Below are 24164 nucleotides of genomic sequence, written 5' to 3'. Positions count from 1 at the left end.
TCGGTCATGGGCCACTTCCAGACGATGGCAAACTTCCTTATATGGCTGGGGATAACAGTCAATGTGCCAAAGTCACACCATACTCCTTCACTGAGGCTCCCTTTCATTGGAGCCATCCTGGATGATCACTTTCATGCCTTTTCCCCAGGACCAACACGCCCAGGACATTCAGGCTATGATCCTGATATTTCATCCTCAGTCTTGGGTCTCCGTGAGGATGGCTTTGAGGCATCTTGGAACACAGGCATCTTGCATTCTGCTTGTCGACCATGTCTGGCAGCACAGTCTGGCTCTGCAGTTCAATTTGAAGTCTCGGCCCAGCACCAGAAGAGCCTGTCTGATTTCCTCTACGTTTTGGAGATTACAAAAGATCTGTGGCGGTGGCTGCTTGCTTGACAACAAATCGACCAGCGGCAGATACCTCTCTCTACCCAGCCCTGAGCTAAAGGTAAAAAAGTGAGCGTCCATGCTGGGTTGGTGAGGTCATCTGGTAGAGGTGGAGACCAGCCTCCTATCAACCTTCTGGAGTTGCGGGCCATTTACTTGCCGTTTAAGGCCATCCCACTGTCCATGAATGGAAGACTGGTTCAAGTCCTCACGGACAACAACACTGTTAAGTGATATTACTTCATGCAAGGTGGAATGGGATCATGGTCCATGTGACAGGGAGCTCTCTGCCTCTGGGTGTGGATGAATTTTCAGGGCTTCTCCCACATCTTACATCAACTGGCTGGGTCTTTAAACATAAGGAAGAACAACCTTAGCCAGCTATTGTGGATCACAAATGCAGCTCCACCGAAGGTGGTGCCGGGTGTCTTCCAGCACTAAGGGAGAGCCCTGGCTCGATCTCTTTGCCACCTCTGAGAATGCACTGTGTCAACATTTTTGCCAGGCTGTTGGAAGTGTTGTTGTTACTTTTATGCTAGGCCTAGCTAGAAACTTGCAGTGGGCGATGTTGTCCTGTTTCGCCTTTTTTGCAGTTGCCGGATCAGCCCTCTTTGTTCAATTCACTTGTGATGAGATTTCTTAATGGTTTGCAACACATACTTTTCCCAGACCCCTTTGTGATGCTACCGTGGGAATTTGCTTCTCACCCTTTGAGTCTATTCATAGTTTTCTGCTGTGCCTCCTAACCCTGAAAAGGTTTTTTTTTTTCTTCTTCAGGGTCCCATCGGCTCATCGGATGAGTGAACTTCAGGCACTCAGTTCAGCTGCCTTACACAGATGTTTTTGCAGATAAACTGGTTTCTGAAAGAGGCTATTAGATATAGATTCCTTACCTTAGATTTATCCCCAGGACTGGATCCAGAGAATGTTTTCTCAGCAGTACCCCTGCGCGTCAGTAGGTGGCGTTGGTCGACTCCACGTTCGTCTTTGGCGTTGTGATCGCCGGAATGACGTTGCAGTATCTACTTGTACACCGCCCCTGACTTTGGTTCTTTCTTTTTCCGCGCCAGCCAGGGCAGATCCGGAGAGAGCGGTACCCTTGGTCTTTTTTTGACTAACACTTTTTCGACTTTTTTCTAAGTCTTTTTGGAGTAGTTAGACTCCTGGTACACGTAGAGATGTCCCATCGTCGGACCGGTTTCAAGCCATGTGAGTCCTGTCACAAGTTTGTCGGTCACTGACCTGCACCTCATGTGCCTCCGGTGCCTGGACCGCGCCCATGACCTGATGTCGTGCTCTGACTGTTTGGTCATGAACCCGAAGTCTTTGCGGGAGCAGTTCCGAAAGCTTCTGGAGGCCCGGCAGTCAGCTCCGTGCCGCTCGAGGTCCCTGTGGAGAGGGAGGTCGCGGGACTGGTCGCATAGTCACCACCATCATTCCTCCTCGAAATCTTCATCATCGACTAAGTCAAAGCACAATAAGAAGGCGAAGAAGCACCGTCATTCTTCGCCTTCTTGTCGGCCGGCGGGGCGCGGAAGGTCGTCCTCTTTTGGCTCCGCCCACGGAGCCTAATGGGACAGCTCTGAGCTACCCTCCCTTGCCGGGAGCCGGGGTGTCCCCTGCCCAGCTTTGTGCATTTTACGTTGCCCTCCACTCCATCTTTGGGCAGCCCGACTCTGCCGGCGTGCCTTCAGGCTCAGCTAGGGGCTCTAGCCCTTCGATGCCAGCGGTTCCAGCCTCAGTGCCGCAGTGCCCCCAGGGATCCAGATTGGTGCCGATCGACCTCATGACACCTCGATGCCTCCACCACCTCAGACGCCGGTTATTTCCACGGCCGGCGTCGAGCCCGGCCTCCCCCAAGACTTGGACATGGAGCCGGACCGGCTTCAACAGACGCCAGTAACGTCGTCCGGACTGATACTGTTGTACCACTGTTCACCCTGGCGTTCCTCATCTTCCTGAGTGGCAGCTAGAGGAGGGTGAGGAGTACTGGAAGGGGTCTGTTGCCCCTCTGGCAGACCAGCTTGAAGAGCCAGACTGTGTAGAGAAGTTTGGGAGGCCAGTGGTCTGGATATCTCCCCAGACCTTGGTATGCTTTCTGCGCCTACAGTAGCCACGGAGGAGGGAGCCTCCTACGCTGTGAAGTTGCGTAGGACGGCTGAGGCCTTGGGCCTTGAGCTTCCTACGGTGGCAGTCAGGACTAACCTCCTGACTGATGTGCTTCAGCCGGAAACAGCCTCTTCAGAACCTCTGCTGCTGTTTAGTAAGGCCTTCACAGACATCCTTCTGGGCACTTGTCCAAGCCCAGCACAGGGGCTCCATGGATAAGATGGTTGCCCGACACCACTGCCCTGCACCGGACAACCCAATTTTCCTCTCCCAACACCCTACCCCCGAGAGCTTGGTGGTCCAATTCTCAGCGTCCAAAGGCGCTTTCCCTACTGCTCCCCCCTATAGGGAATCCAAGAAGGTGGAACATCTTGGGATTCCAAGAAGCTGGAACATCTTAGGAAGATGTTTTCATCCGTCAGCTTAGGACTGTGGTCAGTGGACACCGCATGTCCCTGGGTCCGTTACACCCACTCTGTGTGGAACACGGTTGCGCAAGTGCTACCACAGTGATCGGAGGAGGCCCAGGCCGTACTCTCCCGTGCGATCGCAAAGGGTAAAGATGCAGCAGATGGTCTAATCAGGACAACACAATCGAAACGCGTCTACGCCTTGATACACAATCTGTGTTGGTGGCTGGTACCATCGATATTCAATGATTGTCAAGATATCGGGTTCCAGTCCTAAAGTTTAATATACACAGATAGGATTTTCTTGATTACTAAGTGCATTGTCTTGTTCTACTCATCTTTTTTTATGTTATTTGCTTGATTTGTTGATTTTGTACTTGGTGCCAAGTTTTCCTGCTTCATGTTGCTAAAACATTGGTGCTTTACTATAGGCACATGAAATATGTGATTTGATTCCTTGTGATTACTGCTTTTAACCTTCATATATGGTTTAATGAGTTTAATGAAAAGATGTGTATAATTTCTACTACTGACGTATTTCTGATTTGCTGGCTTTGAGTTGACAACTAGACTCCTTTGTGTATGTTAGATTCTGTATTGAGGAGTTTGGTGGATGATTGTGATTGGTGTTCAATGTTAGGCAGACCAAAGGATGACTTGTCTTTTTACCTGTAAATAGAACCCTATTCCTTTGGTTGATAAGGGGTCCCTCTCTTTGCTTTCTGAAACCATTTTAAAGACTTTGTTTCTGACTTGTGCACCATCCACTAGATGACCACAGCTTATGGGAGTACTGCTTCACCGTCTATGCAGAGCATGTGCATCTACAGCCACACATGCTACCAACAGAATATGTTACACTGTAAGCATCTGTCCATAGCGTATAGTGCTGTAGATTCAAATGTGCCTGTCCATCTGTCTCCCCTGGAACCAGTGACTGCTTCAGATATTGTTCCACACTCTTGACCCATAATTCCTTGTACACTAGACAATGCCTTTTCACCATACTGCTCCTACTTACTGCTCCATCTGTACACTCATGCATTGTGCAAAAAGCAATCTGACAATGGAGCTGATGCCCACGCGCTTTGCTAGCTAAGCGGGGAGTCACACCATACCTCGTGACTCAAAAGACTTCTTCAAAGAAAAACAAGTTGCAAAAATCCAAGGCTGACACTAGACTGCAGGAGTATGCAGAACATGTGACTCTACGGCACTACAGGCTACAAACAGATGCTTGCAGAGTATGTAACATTCTTTCTAGTGGATTCTGCAACTTCAGCTTCCTCACTACCTCTCCCACCTCCATTCTAGAGATCGGCAAACTGGACATACCAAATTGCTAATTTGCTTTGCTTTGAAGTGCGAGGGTAAGTAGGCAGAAGAAACTGATGTTAACACACATTGGATAGCATTTATATGACGCCCAGTTCATCCCTTACTGAGTGAGGTTGGTGCAGAGCCACAAAGCCCTACCTACAGGCATACAGGAGTACTGCTATTGAGTTCTACAGTGATGCCTGGGGACTGTTCATAAGGTTAGTAGTTTGCCGTTAAAGGGTCCATCAGAAAGAGCATTACTGAAGGTAAGTAACTGGTTCGACAGCGCACTTGGGTGGCACGTATATGCGGTCACTTCTAGGCCAGAACAGCTCTGACATGGAGCCACCTACTGGTGCTCAGGGGCTATCCTGAAAAATCTTCATAGATCAGGTCTGGAGGCTGGGGATATGCTTAAGGGGAGGAGTCGGCATTTAGATAAATCTTCCACTAGAAAGAGATTTACCAAAGGTAAGTAACTTGTTCAAGTCCTAGTAGTCCTAGTAGTTTTAAGTTCTGATGAATCTGAAATATTATGAAGGTAGTGACATTTACCAAAGAAACTCCTTAAAATGGTTATTATTGTGTGCCGGCACACTCTGTATAAAGTTTTCCATATAATTGCCTGATGCAGTTCCTTTAGAGCATGTTTTAGATAGGATATGGACTCCTGTGAATGCAATATTTGCCAGTGTAAGCTGGCAAAATTCTGATCAGTGGTGATGCTGGAACAGCGGTAGGAATAAGCAAGACGGAAAATTCAGATTATAAAAGTAAAGTCCCTCCATGTATATTTATATGTCAATAGTCTCCACCCCCTGCCTCCTAACTGTGAATTACACCAATAGTGAGAACTCTGGGATACTGCCAAATTGTTATACCGTTATCCCACATAGAACTCTTGTGAGGTATTCACAACCCACTTCCTAGGCATCTCCTTAACTTTGGCGTTTCTTTGTTTAGGCAGCTTGTGAGATTTACTGACTTGAAATCATGTGTGTGTACTATTCCCCCCTTAGCTTTGATTTCTTCAGTATTATGGTAGTGTTTAAAATTGAAATAGATATCCCACCTTTCTCTGGTATAACTGGATGCATTTTACTGAATTCTTTGAAGAAGCCCTGGCTATCCTAATTTATATACTCTTTGATGATGCAAGAAGGCTGACCTCTCTTTGAAAGACGTCAAGGAACAGCCAGGCTAAAGCCTGCTTTGTGAGACTATCCTTCCCGTAAACAAGTCCATTAGGAGAACTACCACTTTTGTGGCTTTTTCAGGTGCCTACCTTCTCACCAGTGGCAGCCACCCCAATGGGTGCAGTACCTGTAGCAATTATTCAGCTTTTTTGTGGAAGAGGTATATCTACAGAACGTCAATAGCTGCAGCTCCAGTTCCAACTTCAAGGGATTCTGCAACCTCAATACAACTTTGATTTACCCCCCCGAAACCCTCCCCCCCCTTATGTTGGGGGACTCGCCAATTTTCTGAGCTGGTGGGAATCTAATCGACCACTATGAAGGGCTGTGTGCTTAGATTGTCTGCAAGGGTTTTGCTGTCCTATTTCTTGCCCATTCATCCGGAACAGGAATCCCTCTCAAAGTTCTGCTGTGCTGCATGAAAGAGCAATAGAAGCGGTGCCCATTGAGGAGAGCCATAGGGTTTGTATTCTCTTTACTTCTTGTTCCCCAAGGACAGCGGCCATCAGCCCCATTTTGAACTTGAGATCCTTGAACGTATTTGTTCTTGTGGATACATTCAAACTGCAATCCAAGTCAGGTAGTCAATCAATCTGAATGTTCAGGGTTAGATTGTGTCCCTGGATCTCCAAGATGCCAATTTCTATCTGCCAATGTTCTCAGCTCTTCTGTGTGGGGTCCCAACACTACACATTTTGACAGTACTCTTTGGACTGCTTCATGGGTCTTCTCCAAGGGGCTGGTTGACCTCAGCTACTTAGAAGTCAATTTATTTTTCTCCTGGGGGATTGGCTGCTGCTAGAGGGTTCCCCCACTCTTGTATTGGTCCATCTGGCCTTGTTTGATCGGCTGAGGTTCTTCATCAGCCAGAATAATTCCCTCCTCTTCCCAACTTGGCTGGCCTTTATTAGACTAATCCTAGACACCAAGCCCATGAGTGCTTTTCCTCTGTCTTGGATGATACCGAACATTCAAGATGAGATCCATTGTTTAGGACTGCCACTCCTGTTCCAGTTTTCAAGGGTTGCCACTTTTTGGGATTGATGCCACACACTCTGTGGCAGATGAGGTCTCTCCTACGAAATCTCTGTGATTTTAGCATTAGTAAAATATATTTACTGGTGGAGAGATCCTCCACTGAGGCCTTGCTGACCACAGTTGCTTTATGAATTAGTCCATCCTCTCAAAGGGTTGTCCCTTCTGTCATCCGTAGTCAAAGGCTACAGTTGTAATGGGCACCTGTTTGTTGGGTTTGGCCGCTCACATGGGTGAGATAATGGTGCATGTTTTTGTTTGCTGAAATTATTTAGAAAGTATAGATTTCTATTATGCTCTATTCCATAATCCTTGCTAAAAGAATTTTAGGTTTGTAGTTTTTATTAGCTCGCCTCTTTGTAAAACTATATGTCTTGGCTGTAAATGTTGAGGAGTTATTTTATGTATTTATGTGAAATGCGGTATAGTATGTTTTATTACGTAAAAGATTAATTGTTTGTATTGAACATGGCATGATATTTATGAAATTGTTGACATATAATCTATGTTTACTACTACTTAGAATGAAATATGTAACACCTAAGATAGTAATGGACTTAAGACAGAGTATCCACTGTTTTTTTCAGATGCCAGGAGGCTCTCACATACTTAGTTTATGCTTACCAGAGTAACAGCACCCTGCTTCAGCAGGGGCCAAGCCGAGGTGTGGAGCAGTCGTTCATTGCATTGTACAGAAGAAAGTGTCTTTTGGTAAGTGCTTGCTTCACTTCAAGCTCTCTCTATGCCGGTCAATACAAGAACTACACTTGCTTATACATAAGGTACCTGAAAAGAATGGATAGGATTTCTAGCAAACCTGATTCTATTTCTCTGACAAATAATTGCATTATTTATTAGCTCTGAAATAGCTTCTGAGTTCTACCTCTCTCTGCTTCATACAAGCACTTTGTGCTGCTTTGTGTAATAGACTTTAAACACCAATAAAGTGTTTCAAGGAGTCTTATGAAAGATGCTAGCTCAATATGTGCATGTTATTTCAGTGACTTTCGGAGCATACCCAGCTACACCATAATACATTTTGTGTAGTGGTGGGTGCATCTGCTCATTGTCCTGATGGTCATAGTGAAAACTGAATTGACCATTTTTCCTTCCACTAAATATTTGTTGTACCTGAACCTTTAGCTTTCACACAAGATGTCTTTATGAGCTTGGATTATCTAATCGGATTTACTTGACTTGAGCAATATTTTTTTTCCTTTGAGCCAGTGCTTTAGAGCAAGATACAGTTTTCCTCATTTTTATGTTATTATTTGTATATTTTTCTATGGGCCGCGTTACTATATTTCTCAAGTCATTGATACTATGATTGAAGGTAACAGTTTATTATTGATTTTGTCTAAGTTACACTTTTAAAGTTTCACCAGCACAGCACGTGCACTGCAATTGATATTGTTTACAATAAAGGGCTTGGAGCCCTCACATGGCTTACTATCCATTGGCTTCTTTGTCGCTCTTCTGTGCTGCCTCCTAATTGGCCTGCACATGCTTTGCATTACTTAGTTTTCTTTCTGTGGAGCATGGACCAAGCACAGATTGATTCAACTTAATAAGTGTCCGTCCGCTGATCACGCTGTGACTTGGGTACTATTTCTTTCACTGCCATCACCAAGCTCCAGTTCCTTTATCCCCAACCAGTACGATATATATGTTACTCTTTCACCCATTCGCACCTCCTGGTCTAAAACACATTTATTTGTAAACAAACCAGCTCTTGCAGAAGCGTTATACATTCTAATAAGCTCCTGCATCGGATCAAGTGCATCAGATGTTTATGTAGCTCATAACTTGAGATAATGGCTAAAATATTGTATTATAAATTAAATTTATGTAGCACTTACTTGCCCTGACCAAACTTTGAAGTGGTATAGGGCAATTAGGTGGCCATTTTCTGTACCAAATAATGGTACCCCACACAGTGCCACTCCACTCAGTGCTACACATTGCCACTTCATGCCTTTTGCTGCCATGCCACTCCACTCGCTGCCATGCTACTCCACTCATCGCTGCTATGCCACGTCACTCTACTCTGCCCCTTCACTCTGCTCTGCCCTATGCAAACCCCACTGTATGCTATTTTATGCCATTCCACTCTGTCACTTTACTTCATGCCACTCTACTCCATTCTGCGCTACTCTACTTTGCCATTCTACGCCACTTTACTTTGCCATTCTGAGCCTCTGTACTTTGCCATTCTGCACCACTCTACTTCTTCATTCTATGCCACTCCACTCTATGCCAATAAACATCGCTCCACTCTACACTAATCCACTCCACGCCACTCTACTCGTGCCCTTCTACTCATGTCGCTCCGCTCCCTGCCATTGTACACCACTCTACTCCATGCTACTCTACGCCACTCTAGACAACGCTACTCTACGCCACTATTCCACGTGGCACTCCACTCTACGCAGCATCATGCCACTCTACTCCATGGCATTTTACTCCACTATAATCTACGCCATGCCACTCTATGCCTTACCTCTCCTCCTTACCCGTCTCAACTTCATGCCACTCCACTCTGTCACTCCACTTTGTCACCTTATGCCGCTCTTTTCAACTCCACGCCTCTCCACTCTATACCTAGCAACTCCATGCTCTAGGCCACTCTATGCCGCTCTATGCCACTCAGTGCCACTCCACTCCACTGTATGCCACTCAGCTTTGTGGCACTCTCCGCCACTTTTACTCCACTCTGCCCCACCCCACTTTACTCCTTTTTCTGGCACTCTACTCCATTATACACCGCTTCAAGCCACTATATTCTTCGCCACCCCACTTCACTCTACGCCACTCCATTTTATGCTACTCTATTCCATTCTACTCATCTTTGCTCCACTCTACCCTGTGCCACTCTACTCTGTACTACTCCACTCAGTGCTATGCCATTCTACGCCATGCCACTAACCTTTAGCTGTATTGAGCAGCAGCCACACTGCTGTACAACATGGCTAAAAGACATTGGCAAAGCCAATAGCTCTATCATAGGTTAGACATATTGGATTTGCCAATGGTTGTTTGTCTTGCTGATCGGTTCCATCAGTGCAGGATTTGTTTCTGGTGGGTAGTTTTCTGTATGAGAAAAATGATTTATTTTGTGTAACATGCAGTTCTTTAAAGTTGTGTTGCACTTCAAAGTATTTAAACCATGGGGTTCTGTTTTAACCCTGGTTCATATGCAGTGGAGTGCACTTATGAATTGCTTTATCATACAACAGCTCCATTGTTAGTGTTATTGTGTGTACAAAATACTTCTCTGATGGGCCTACGTTGGATTAAGGAGCTGGAACAATTTCATATTTTGTTTCTTTCTGCATTAAGTAAGATCATTCACTAGATTGACATCTCCAATTTAAAAAAGTATTTGTGGCCTGAAAGTTAGAAATTGAGTTTTCTCAGGTCCACTTACTCTGTCAAGTGCGATTATATGTTGGTAATATCTTGTGTTGTGAAACCCAGTGTCAATTCATCTCATGACGAGTACTAATAATTATTGAGAAGCTCACAAGCCACATTAATAATTGAATTATCGTTTTTTCCAAATAACTGATGGAAAGGGCATGGTCCATCTTCGAGTGTTTGGTAATTGCTCACTTTCTGCTTATGTCACTAGGAGTTGAATGATACTGCTGCATCACTGTTTGAAAGTGGCCAGGAAGACAGTGTGTCAGAGGCTGTCTGCATCATGAATGAGCTGATTATCCCCTCCATGCAGCTGATCGTGAACTGTGACCTCTCCCAAGACGACCTGGATGCCATTGAAGTTATGAGGAACCGCTGGTGCTCCTATCTTGGACAGGACATTACTGGTGAGTACTAGCAATAGGGGTGAAGGGTTTTGTTTAAAATGGAATTTAATTTTGAGAGTTTTTCGGACCAAAGTTGCTCATGATTTTCAGATTTTAATACAGCTAAGATACCAGTCCAAAGATCTCTGATTATTTTCAAAGCTTTCTTCTCCATTGGCAACTGCTCTATCTTCGTAGCCCATTGTTTAGGGCTCGTCCTTTCCTATTCTGCAGGAATAGGAAACGAGCCCTAATGCAGTCAAACCATTTCTTAAGGCCAAGGGCTCTCAGAGGATTTTGGGAAGTGCACGCCGCCTCGTGCACGAGCTTGCCTGAGCCGTCTGCCTATCAGCCTGCCAGTTCTCCTCCCCTAATTTTTCACTTCACTTGTGACTCCCCACATCAAAGCCTCAGCCTCCCTCCCTTGCCATTTGCTTCCTAACCAGCCTGCCTCGCATAATTGCATCAGACCCAACACTTCAAAGGAATGCGCCCCGAGAGCCACTTTCACGGCCGTGCATTTCTCTCCCCCCCCCACATCAATGCCAGGAGCTTGTTTTTTTTTATCACTGAAGCAACTGTTTATGATGAGTGGAGGATGCAGCGCTGATTCTTTTGCAAAATAACTGGATGTTTACAGCCATCTTGAACTGCTTTGCTTTTTGGAAGCAGGAGGAGAAAGGTGATTTTTAAAACTGTTTGCTTTATTTTCTTAATTACTTGTACAATCCTAGAGGTGCAGATTCATAATAAAACAACACTTTTGCTACATAACTTGGATGGGGTTGTCGCAATGTACCAACGATGTAATGCACATATTACATGTTTATTTATTAAAAACGTTGCAAACCTTGGTTTTTTTAATGTATTTATTTACAAGTCATAATATTTCTCCCTGAAACCTTTTACATATGTAACGTTACCAAACACAAACTTAAATTGCTACACAATCACTCTAACTTGAATACGTACTTGCCAGTGAAATACCTATTATGCTGCATGTTTTAGCCCGACTCTAAATCATAAATTTCAGACGCACGTTTATTTAATGCTAAAATGAATATTGCCTATTAGTTTTAAGAGAAAAATCAGTACCGACTAATCCTAATCCATAAATGTAATGAAACTGATTAATGAATATTCCCGTACCTCATATCATTTAAGTGTAAAATAGAACCAGACCCCATAGCGTTGAGGACTGCCTGCTGCCGACCCCCTGATGTACATGTTTTTTAGTTCAAAGATGATCAACACCCTCACCTCCTCTGTGTTTTTCCTCAAATACATAAGATTAAGAAATCTCGCACCTTCCCTAACTGAAGTTTCTAAATCTTGGCACAGATACTTTTGTATCTTCTATGCAAACACCGCAGTGCCACATCTGCGTTCAAAGTCCATTAGTTATCTAAATGCATGATAATTTTCCCAGAAAAAGCGCTCCTTTTCTTGCTAATTTCTGATCATGAATAGTATACCCACGATAAAGCTGTACAATTGTTGTAACCCGGCACTGAGTCTTCCTGTCTCAGCGCTACAGCGAAAGCCGCCTCACGCTTTGAAGCCTGTGCATCGGCCATTATCTTTCGTCTTCCTTCTCTCTCACTTAAAATGGCTTTCCAGTCACCTTGGGTGGCGGCAACACGAAGCGCAAGTCTTTTGTTGCTTCGAACGAGATATGCAAGTAGCCAGTCTGCACGTCTCACCCCGGATTCCTCTGTTTGTACACGCTTGATATCTTTTATTCCTGCAGTATTTGTTAGGCTTCGGTGGGACAAATTACACTCATTTCGCGTAAAAAAATATGTTTTTCTTGAATCTGAGCATATTTATCCAGAAGCCCTTGTGTTGTATGGAAATGAAGAAATTAAACGTGTATTACCACCTCAGAACCTTACTGTTTTTTCTTTCTTTACTATTTGCTTCGTAAAACGCATTTTGCACCTTCAATACAAGAACTATCGCATATGGCTACACGTCTAGTTAAGTTCGAGAATGCCATATTAAATCGCATTACTTTGTCGTATACCATGAAGTCGGTGCAACTCCCACGGTCTGACTCTCAGTTACAGTCCCCAGGGGGTTATTTCTCCAAAAGAGCCTGTTCGTGGTCTTTGCAGATGTGTTGCACGTGTATTCGGCTTCTGTGTACGACTCCGGCCTCAGTCTCTACCCGGGGGAGGGGGTGGGCTGGTCAGCTCGGTTCTCCTGCCTGTGAGTGCCGCACGCACTATGCTTGTTGCAGCTCTACAAATTTCACGTTTTTGTGTACATCTCACTCACCCTGAATCTCGCACAGGCATGGTACCTGTGTTCACCCCACACACTTGTTTTTGAGAGTCACACACAACACGCTTATGTTTCAGAGTATCTCACACTAGGATTCTTGTCTGTGAGCATCTTCCACGTTCTGCTTCTCGGGCGAATCACAGGCACACACCAGGCGTCTCGAGAGCGTTAGACTCGCACATACTCGGCGTCTATCTCTCACCCGTGTGTGTGAGCCTCCCGCGCTCTCGACTGCGAGCGGTTCACACGCACTGTACACACTCGTATTCTCACACCGGGGTTACCCTGTGTGGTAAAATCACACACAGGGCTAGTTTGTTGACCCCTCACACCAGTTTCCAATGTTAAACGATCTTTTCCCACCTCACGCTTCTGTGTGTCTATTCCTTCTCCACACGAGGCTTCCTGTGTGTGTGTGTGTGTGTGTGTGTGTGTGTGTGTGTGTGTGTGTGTGTGTGTGTGTGTGTGTGTGAGGAGCACACACCGGACAATGCGTTACATACAAAATACTTTGTGTTTAAGTCTCCCACATACTTGAGTTTGTTGTGCTTGTGTCGTGAGCATCGCACGCACTGCTCTTTTGTGACCTCGTGCTGTGTTCATCGCAAACACCACACTTCTTAGTACCACCCCCCCACACACACATCCACCTCGTTCTGTATATCTAACTATGCTCATCTTTGTGCATTTCCCGCTCCACTAGGGGCTTCTCGCGCGTGTACCTGTATCACACGCACGCGCGCATCCTAGCATCTGGCATGCTGCAAGCTCTTCACATTTGTAAGGTTCACGCACCTTGCGTCTCGTTTTGCACCTCACTACGAGACTTTTTTTTTTTTACAGGCTTCTCATAACTGGGCTTTTCATGCTTGTGTGCATATTAATACAATCGGTTTGCAACAATGTGATAACATCGCCTCGTCACGCTGCTAAGTAGAGGCAATACCTAAACAACATTTTGTGGACATCAAACAATTCAAAATGTCCTTCTCGCGACCTGTCGAGGCGAGTCGAGTTTGTGTTCCACACTACAGGCAGCGGCTCGAGGAACGCTTATCCCGTTCCCATATGAATACTCAATACGATTTATTAAAACACAAACTATACTTAAAGGCACTTTTGATACAATGAGTACTTTTGTCTTGGTGACAGTCTTCACATCTGCACAAGGGCATTATGGGGCGATAATGTGCTGCTACCTGTTATGTGTTACCTATTTTATGGACACGTATTGCTTGCAAACGATTCGTGTTTCAGAAGTATGAGTGAATCTGCTCTGTGCTTGTTGCTCGCTAATCATTTCCAGTGCCTTTTTAGGGCTCGTCCTTTCCTATTCCCCAGGAATAGGAAACGAGCCCTAATGCAGTCAAACCATTTCTTAAGGCCAAGGGCTCTCAGAGGGTTTTGGGAAGTGCACGCCGCCTCGTGCACGAGCTTGCCTGAGCCTTCTACCTATCAGCCTGCCAGTTGTTATTTGTAATATCAATACATCCAAGTCACGTAAATACTAAACATGCTGCATTACAAATGCTATAGGTGTCACATTTGCAAAAGTTAAAAGTATTGGCATTGTAAATGACAAAGCTATTAATTTCGCTATTTTCAAAACCAACACATAAATAAAAAAAATTGTCATTTACAAGACCAATAGCTCAAACTTTCCTAATTCTTGCCTTCTGCTCCCCTGATTGCCCTCGTTTTCTTGCCTTTGGCTACCCCACTCCATCCATCCATCCCCCCACTCCATCCATCCATCCATCCCCCCACTCCATCCATCCCCAGCCCCACACTCCATCCCTCCCCAGCCCCACACTCCATCCCTCCCCAGACCCACACTCCATCCCTCCCCAGCCCCACACTCCATCCCTCCCCAGCCCCACACTCCATCCCTCCCCAGCCCCACACTCCATCCCTCCCCAGCCCCACACTCCATCCCTCCCCCGCCCACACTCCATCCCTCCCTCGCCCACACTCCATCCCTCCCTCACCCGCACTCCATCCTTCGCCCTCTTGCCCTGCCTCTATCTCTCACCCTGCCTCTATCTTTCGCCCTCCCTCTCCATTGCATCACCACAGCATTACTCAGGGGCATCACAACATCACTATGCGCTACCACAGCATCACTGAACGCCACAACATCATTCAGAGCCACCACAGCATCAATCTGTGCAACCATTCAACTGATTCAAATATGTTCTCTCAATGTTTCAAACTTTATTACAAATGTCACAAAAAAAGTTAATATTTCACTTCTGTTCTTGTATTTTCATCACAATAAAATACACTAAACATAATCTTCCAACGTTATTTGCAAAAGTTTAAGCTATTGCCATTATAAATTACAATAACTTTTATTTAAGTATTAAATATTGAAAAAAATACAACCCATTGTTCTTTTTAATATTAATACATCTAAGTCATGTAAATACAACACATATTGCATTACAAATGCTATAGGTGTCATGTTTGCAAAAGTTAACTCTATTGTTATTGTAAATGACAAAGTTATTAATTTAGCTATTTTCAAAACAAAAGCATAAATAAAAAATGTGTCATTTACAATACTAATACCTCTAACTTTACTCATGCGAGCCCTATTGCATTGCAAATGCTTGTTTTAGCATATGGTACAGTAAGCTACTAAAAGTAGAGCAGCTCCAGTAGCATGTGCCATCTCCACCAGATACTTCTGCTTGGGATCTTATTTTGTAGGAGCAGCCACCTCTTTGAATTTTTCAGACGAATACTTTAGCAATGTGAATCTCATCTAGATTTACATGCTGTGCATTATTACATCTGTTGTGTCCTGAAGTTTTTCTAAGTTTAAAAACTGTTTTCTTGGGCATAGCTATAGGCTGAGTTAATTATGAGGGACTATGACGCTAAATGCAAGTACCCCAATATGTTAGCATGATTTAATTTTTTTCTACTGATCAGTTTGGAGGTATATTGCAAGAGCTCCCAAGTAAGAAGATTAAAGTTATTAACAATATAGAGAATGTGGAAGAAAAGTATCCCATGATTGTTGCCACACTAAGGAAATCAGTTAATTTTCGGTCGGAAGGGAAATCACCTAGATTAAACTTCAGAGAACTTTCCGAGTATAATTTAGAAACAAAAAAATCTGTTTCGGTACATTCTTCAGAAAAATACAATCGATCTTAAGCCTGCAGTACATTCAAATAAAGAGCATCAAATGCAGCCAGTAGAGGAAGCACCCAAGTCTTCCCAGAAACTAGTAAAGTTAAAAACTAGACTGAAAAATATATATATCTCAAATGGACAATCCCTCGACATCAAAAAATTAGTTAGTTGAATAGGCTGCCGTTTAATCCCACACTACCAGACACAAACAGAAGGCCACTTGAAAGGAGTTGCCTAAGGGCATCCTCTCAACTTCCGAGGATGAATCATTTTAAATGGGAAAAAGGTCCTCGCCCTAAGAAGAGAAACCAGATACCTACCATAAAGAGCAGTAAGTCTACAAAGCCATCATGTGTCATTGAGGCGGAGGAAAGCAGTCAGCACAACAGTTGGCAGTCTTATGAAGAAAAAGCATTAATTTGAAGAAGCATACATCTTGTATACATTAACTAAGTCTTTGGGTTGCCAGAGACACAGAGATGACTCGGGCTAAATACAGAGCCAGCTTAATACATATTCAGAACTCACCTTACATATGATCTAGAGGATCATATTACAAATTAACTTTCAGAAGAGTAGGGAATATGGCCAGTATTGATGCTGAATCCCCTCGGGAGGAGATTATGTACTCTTCCAGGCCATCACCATAAAACAATATATAGCTCTATCATGGGGAGGAGTACTTTGTATATTTTCCGACAGCAAAACAAGATCTAACAGTACTACCTGTATCGACCTGTACTGGATCTGCGCTTTGTCAGCAAGTTTATCCATATGCAAAAGTTTCAAATAGTAGCCATTCAGCAGATTATACCCCTATTGCAGAACAATCACCTGACGATAACAAATCTTAAGTATGTACAGTTCCACATTCCTATCCATCACACAGGTTGGTTATTAACAGGCACATTACTAGATGAAGGTGTTAAATTTTGATGGATACTTCAGTCTGCAGATTCCTCACCTCTTGCTCCTTTCTATCTACGCCATTAGATGTTGGATGCAGAGTTGCTATACTAGTAAAATGTTGTAGGAAAGTGCCCAATTTTTTTGCATGGTTACCCCCCACTTTTTGTCTGATATCTGATGCACTTTTACTGAGTGTGCACTGGGTCTCTGCCAATCAGGTTTCTCAGTGTATTTGTATTTGTATGCGGAATTTGTAAAGCGCAAACTTCCGCTCCAAAAGGAGCATCCTCGCTCTGGTGCAGTATTCAATACAATATTGGAACCTAGATAGCAGCCATTACCAGACTGTCTGGCAGACTATAAATCCAAGTTTTTAATTGTTTCCTAAAGGCATTCTCCTGAGTCAAAAGTCTGAGGGTTTTGGGTATGGCATTCCATGCCTTAGAGGCCAGTACGGAAAGAGTCTTGCCTCCCTTAGTTTTGTAATTGAATCTAGGGATGTTAATTAGGTTACCCCCTGCCAACCTCGGGCATCTTGAAGGGTTATAACTTACAAAATGTCTCACCAAATACTTTGGACCTATCTTGTTTAAGGCTCTGAAAGAGGTCAGCAAGATCTTGAAGAAGATTCTCTTATGTAGCGGCAGCCTGTGCCTGTGTTCTTACCCAAAACTATACCTTTGTTTCCACCATTGGCACACCTCTGTCCCACATGTTAGTCCCTTGTAAAAGGTACCTGTGGTACCAAGAGCCTTGTGACCAGAGAGGGGTTCTAAGGGCTGCACACATCCCTGTGTGCCATGCCCACAACCACTGCCTGTGGGATAGGCAAGTCACCCCTCTGGCAGTCTTTACAATCCTAAGGCAGGGTGCACTATACCACAGGTGAGGGTATAGCTGCATGAATGATATGCCCCTACAGTATCTAAGTCCATTCTTAGACATTGTAAGTGCAGTGAAGCCATATTGAGTGCATAAGCTGGGAGTTTGTCCTTAAGAACTCCACAGCTCCATAATGGATTTACTAAATACTAACAAGTTTGGTATCAGACTTCTTAGCACAATAAACCAGCACTGATGCTAGTGTTGGATGTATTGTAAAATGCACTCAGAGGGCATGTTAGAGGTGCCCCATGGAAAATTACCAACTCCCTTGTATCCAGCTGACTGGTCTGCATCAGCGTGTCACACACATAACTGTTTATTACCTCCTGAGGGGGGAGCCCTTGTGCTGTTATGGACCAGGGACAAGGCTGCTTGGGGTGGAGCAGGAACAGCATTCAGGGCTGTTAGTATCAAAGGCTTCTTGCCCTTTGAAATGCTAGCCAGGGCCTTTCCAGCTAGTGTCCCCTCCCCCCTCAACTGACCAAGCCCCACTTTTGGCGGTAAGGTCGGTTGGAAAATTAGTAGACAGGAGAGGTGTTTCTGTAGTAGGGGATCTCTGTGTATAGTCATAATCTAGTGAATAGTCCCGCCCATGTGCGTGGACCCCGGAGCAATCAAAAATAATCTCTTAAAGTGTCGAAAAAATGCAGAACTGCACAGACACTTAAGGGAGAATTTAAAGACAGATAATGCAGCCTATAACCAGGCTACACTGTCCAGTACTTCAACTAGAAATTTCACCAAAAAAATCCACAAACAGCAAAGCCTGTCCAGATTTCCCTTGCCTCAGCAGCAAACCCCCTCTGGAATGATAGAGAGGAGGACATGGACAGACAAGCCCCATAGGCTGCCATTATGTGGCTCAAAACAGGATACTGTGCCTTTAAGAGAACTTTCCAGAACTTCACAGTATCCCAGAATGCACTGTGGGTCCCTTTTACTTTCAGTTCTTCTTTTTTTTTTTTTTTTTTCCGGCTCCTGCAAGCAGGACCCTGGAGCATTGAGCTCTCCCTTTTCAAGGGTTTTTTGGTGTTTTTTCACTGCTTTTTCCAAAGTTAAGTACTTTCTAAGTACTTTGGTGCCTTCCTCCTTGGTTCTGACACTCTGTTTTCGTCGAATATGCCTGTATTATTCGATAAATGCCCGGAGTGTTCAAGGAAGAAGGCCAAATCGGACCCCCATGAGGTGTGTATCCTCTGCCTTCCAGATTCCCATATCCCAGAGTAGTGTGTGATCTGTCAAGGCTTCTCTGGCAGGACCCTGAAGGACAGGAAGAAGATCAGACTTCAGGGCCTCGAGGAAAGAAGAATGAAGGCACAAGGTGGGTCTGGAGGGGCTTCTTCTGCCCATGCTGAGGCCTCTGGGGGGCTCCCCAGCGGCAGGAAGGCCAGCAAATGTCACCATTCTCTGCCTGGGTCCATTGCGCCCACTACGGCGTCGAGAGGAATGACTACGGTCTGCTCCCCATCGTCTGAGTCGAAACGACGTCGACGCTCGGTGTTGAGGGATGTTACAAGACCATCGAAGTCCCCGGTGACTATTTCATCGTCGTCCTCGTCGGCGTCTAGCGATCGATGTCGACAGGCCAGGCGTCGGCGCTCGCCGTTCGCCGTCGGCGAAGAGGAGACGTCCAGCCTCGTCGTCGAGGTCGCCGTCGAGGCACAGGTCGCCGTCGAGGCACAGGTGGCCGTCGAGGCGTAAGTCGCCGTCGAGGCACAGAAGATCGCCGTCGAGGCGCAGAAGGTCGCCGTCGAGGCGGACGAGGTCGCCGTCGAGGCGAAGGCGTTCGACGCCGAGGAAGGGACGCTCGACGTCAAGGGGCCGGCGCCAACCGTCTGGTCGCCGTTCTTCGACGTCTGGTCGCCGTTCTTCGACGTCGAAGAGAGATGGAAGGAGACCTGACGCCGTGGGAGGTTCGCCTAGGTCCCAGGCTGGTAGAGAAGGGGGTTCGTCGGACTCTGTATTTTCCGAGGTATATACCCCGACGGTGAAGGGGGGTCCCCCTCCGAGGAATCCTACTCCTCCTCCGTTACCTCCACCGCAACCTGGACCTGTGTTGCCAGTGAAGCCGCCTCCGGTCCCACCGAGGTCGGTTTTGTTGCCTATTCTTCCTACGCCTTCCAAGGGTACGCCTAGACCGAAGGCCCCAACCAAGCCCAAGTCACCCGCACCGGTGGAACCGGCTGATCGCCCTAGGCCGAGGAAGTCACGTTCACGCTCCGGACGGAGAGGAAGATCTAGGAGTCGCCATAGATCCTCCACCAGATCAAGGCGTCGCCATAGGAGGAGGGGGTCTAGGTCCCGTACGGACTCTTCCAGGACCCGCTCCTACTCGCCGACCTTATCGGACTCCCCTGAAACCAGGGTTTCTCCGGTGGACGACATTGCCACATTCCAGGAGGTTCTCCTGAGGGGGCGGCGAAGCTGGGTATCACGGTGACGGCTCCAACACCTACGACGTCCGTGATATTCGAAACGCTTCACAAGAAGCATTTGTCTCGCCCTCTTCTACCACTAGTACCTGGATTGAAGGAACCTGCAGAGGAGCTGTTCCTCACGCCAGGGGTGGTGAAGGCCTCTCCCTCCCGACTTCTAAAGAAGTACAGGACCCCGGATTCGGACCCTGCTTTTCTGAGAGTAGATCCGGTACCGGATTCGGTGATAGTGACGGCGGCCAGGAAATTGCACTCTACCTCCCCGTCATCCACCGTGCCGCCAGATAAAGATAGTCGATGGATCGACTCGGCTGGAAGGAAGGCGTGTGGGACCGCTTCCGCAGCCATGAAGGCAGCCTGCGATACAGCTCTGCTGGGACGTTATGACCGGGCGCTGTGGGACTCCCTGCAACAGTTCGTGGAACTGCTACCAAGAGACAAGAGGGAGGACTTCCAAGAGATCCTCAAGGAAGGGATGCTGGTGTCCAATCAGGTCATCAGCGCGGCTGCGGACGCTTCCCTGTTGGCTGCACATGGTTACTGCCATGGTATCAATCAGCGGCGACATGCCTGGCTCCGGCTCACGTCACTCAAGCCGGAGGCCCAGCAGCAGGTGGCCAATCTGCCCTTTTCCGGGGGAACATTGTTCGGAAAACACGCAGATGATGAGATGGACCCCGCATGAAGGCGGAGGCGGAGACCCTTACGGCTGTGGGCTTGGAGAAGCCCAAAGAGAAGAAGTCCTGCTGACCGTTCCAAAGACGGTTCGGTGCTCAAGGAAGAGGACGGGGCAGTCTTCGGGACAGCAGCAGCAACAACAGCAGCAGCAGTTCCGGAGACCCTTCCAGAAACGGCAAAAGGGTAGGGGGGGACAGCAGTCCTCCACCGCGAACAAGGGCCCGGCCGGGTCTCGACCCTGAGCAGTTACTTCCCCTTCATCCGTTACCCGCTCCGGTGGGGGGGAAGCGTTCAATTTTTTCTGGCAGAGTGGAGAAAAATTACTCCGGACAAGTGGGTGCTGAATATTGTTTGCAATGGATACAGTCTTCGGTTCATCAGCCCTCCTCCAGCGATCCCTCCGGTCAGCTCACAGTATCAACTACGCGAGCTCCAGGCGGATGCCGATATCCTGTTAAGGAAAGGGGCGATAGAAGACGTACCTCTGTCTCAAAGAGGAAGAGGTCTATACGCCCGGTTCTTCCTGGTTCGCAAGAAGGACAAGAACGAGTTCAGGCCCATTCTGGACTTGCGGCAGGCAAACAAGTGGATACGCAGAGAAAAGTTTTGCATGCTGTTGTTGCATCAAATTTACCCTCAGTTGCAGAGGGGAGACTGGCTTTGTGCAATAGACCTACAGGATGCGTACTTCCATGTGCCCACTGCACACAAACACAGGAAGTTCCTGCGATTCCAAGTCGCCGCCAATCACTATCAGTACACAGTGCTGCCATTTGGACTGAAGTCTGCGCCATGGACATTCTCGAAGTGCATGGCAGTGGTAGCAGCACACCTCAGTAAGAACAAGGTGTTTGTCTACCCGTACCTGGACGATTGGTTGATCAAGGCCTCCTCCTTCTCGGAAGCTCAGGCACACTTCCAGAAGACGTGCGTTCTCTTGAACAAGCTGGGGTTGCACATCAACATGTCCAAGCCTGTCCCGATCCCGGTCCAGTGCATTCAGTACTTAGCAGCCACCATCAATACGCTGTCAGCAAGCGTGTCTCCTTCGGAGGAGCGACGGCGATCGATCCTTCGGAAGGCTCAGGCTCTTATGACCGCTCCATCTACAACAGTGAGGACGGTATCTTCTCTACTGGGGTCGATGGCCTCTTGTATTTTCCTCATGCCTCATGCACGGCTACACATAAGACCTCTGCAGGAGTGCTTGGAGGACCAGTGGGATCAGAGGAAAGGATCTTGGGGCAACAAGATACGACTGTCGCTGCATGCTCTTCAGTCCCTGAAGTGGTGGTGTTCAGCGGAGAATTTCCTCAAAGGGGTTCCCTTTCACAAGGACATTCCTACTCAGACTATTGTGACGGATGCGTCTCTTCACGGCTGGGGAGCGCATTCGGGAGACTTACAGATTCAAGGAACGTGGTCTCTGACTGAGTCCGCGTATCCCATCAATTTCCTGGAACTCAGAGCTGTTCACTTGGCGCTGAAGGCCTTTCATCCGTCCTTCCAGACCAGCTCTCTGCTTGTACAGACGGACAATATGACCACGATGTATTACCTCACCAAGCAGGGGGGCTCGAGAAAGCTCACTCTGTCTCAGGAGGCGCAGACGATCTGGCCCTGGCTTCTGGCCAGAGGATTGACGATAACGGCTACTCATCTACCAGGTGTGCAGAATGTTCAGGCAGACGCACTGAGCAGACAGATTCAGGAAAACCACGAATGGGTCATAAACGACGAAGTACTAGGAGAAGTCTTCGCAAGATGGGGGACTCCAGACGTACATCTGGTCGCCACCGCCGAAAACAGCAAATGCCGAGCATTCGTCTCCAGGTACTACCAGCAAGGGACGCTGGGGAATACGCTGTGGATCAACTGGTCGAACAGCTTTCTGTACGCTTTTCCACCCATTCCCCTGATTCCAGCGGTGCTCATCAAGCTGTCACAGTCCAGGGCACGGATTATCCTGATTGCCCCGGAATGTCCCAGGCAGTGGTGGTTCACGGACCTGCTTCACCGGTCTCTCCTTCCGCACATACGGCTGCCGGCAGGCCGGACCTTCTCTCGAAGTTCGGGCGGCAGATGTTGAAGTGGAGAATTGTGGCTCACGGTGTAGAGCAGGCAGACCCGGAAGCTGAGGTCAGACCCGGGACCAGGGTTCAATTCCCGACGCGGCAGGGTCTTGAGCTCAAATGTCCACGGACTCGATAATTCTCGCTTCGGTGCCTGCTCTAATCATGGGTTCTCACTCTGCAACTCTGGGCATTAAGCTTGCTTAATCTCCACAACGGCCCCCTGCGGCGGGATGCCTGGCTGTCACCTTGGGGATGCTCTGTAGGGGCTATCTCACAGGGAAAAGCCAGGACGGGTTCCCAAGGCAAGCGCCGGGAAACCTCCGGGTAGCTGTGCGCTCAATAAATGCAATAATAATAATAATAATAATAATAACCCCAACCTCTCGTCTTTGAGTTTGGCGGCATGGCTCCTGAGATAGTGCAATATGGCCACTTGAATCTGCCCGAAGATTGCATGGACATATTGAAGGAGTCTAAGCGACCTTCCACTCGGACATCCTATGCTTACAAGTGGAAGAGGTTTTGTATCTGGTGTGCGTCCAAGAACTTTGACCCAACGACGTGCAAGGAAGATGTCATCCTTCCTTACCTTCTGCATTTGGCGCGGTCTGGCCTTAATGTTCATTCCATTAAGGTTCATCTAGCTGCATTGACTGCCTACAGGAAATGCCCTTCACAGACTTCCTTCTTCCAGATCCCTGTGATCAAAGACTTTTTGGAAGGCTTGAAGAAAGTGTTCCCTCCTGTCAGGCTTCCTTCGCCTTCATGGGAATTGAATGTGGTGCTGTCCAGATTGATGAAGGAGCCTTTTGAACCTATTCATAAGGCTTTGTTGCAGCACCTGTCCTGGAAGGCAGCGTTCCTCGTGGCCATTGCATCGGCCCGCAGGGTGAGTGAAATTCAGGCGTTGTGTTGCCATGAACCTTATACTGTGTTTTATGCTGCTAAGGTTGTTATGCGTACTCACCCTAAAATTTCTTCCCACGGATATTTCTGATTTTCATGTCAACCAGACGATAACTTCGCCTACTTTTTTCAGAATCCTTCATCTACAGCGGAAAGGTCCTTGCATTCCCTGGATGTCAGGAGGGTGTTGAAATTTTATCTGGATAAGACCAAAGATATTCGTAGGTCAGACCAATTGTTCATCAATTATGGATCAGTCAGGACGGGTCTTGCGACCTCTAAGCAGTCCATCTCTAGGTGGATTGTGTCCTGCATACAACTGCATACAACTGTGTTACCAGAAAGCTAATAAGACCTTAGGAGGTAAACCTAAGGCTCATTCCACCAGGGGCAAAGCTGCCACGACAGCTTTGCTCCGTAATGTTCCTATTGCAGAAATATCAAGAACAGGGGTCCTTAGAAGAAGAAACTATAAGGAAAAATAAATATAGAACAAATGGAACTATATTTTTTTAGGGGGGGAAAAAAGTCCAGCCGGACAATTTATTACCCTGATACAACAATAATCATGAAACAATAAAAC

General features: G+C 46.7%; 1 protein-coding gene across 7 annotated transcripts in view; it reads left to right on the top strand.

Moving 5' to 3' along the window:
* The window catches only part of USP28 (ubiquitin specific peptidase 28), a 504161-nt gene that overhangs the window by 447829 nt on the left and 32168 nt on the right, over positions 1-24164 (top strand). For all 7 annotated transcript variants that reach the window (XM_086957384.1, XM_086957380.1, XM_086957386.1 and 4 more), the window contains 2 exons: positions 7045-7168; positions 10089-10284. In XM_086957384.1, the coding sequence (XP_086813510.1) occupies positions 7045-7168; positions 10089-10284 (320 nt within the window). The remainder of the gene's footprint in view (positions 1-7044; positions 7169-10088; positions 10285-24164) is intronic.

The sequence above is a fragment of the Lissotriton vulgaris genome, chromosome 2_1 (assembly GCF_964263255.1).
Source record: "Lissotriton vulgaris chromosome 2_1, aLisVul1.2, whole genome shotgun sequence".
In the NCBI taxonomy this organism is placed as follows: domain Eukaryota; kingdom Metazoa; phylum Chordata; class Amphibia; order Caudata; family Salamandridae; genus Lissotriton; species Lissotriton vulgaris.
This window is presented reverse-complemented; position numbering and strand designations above follow the sequence as displayed.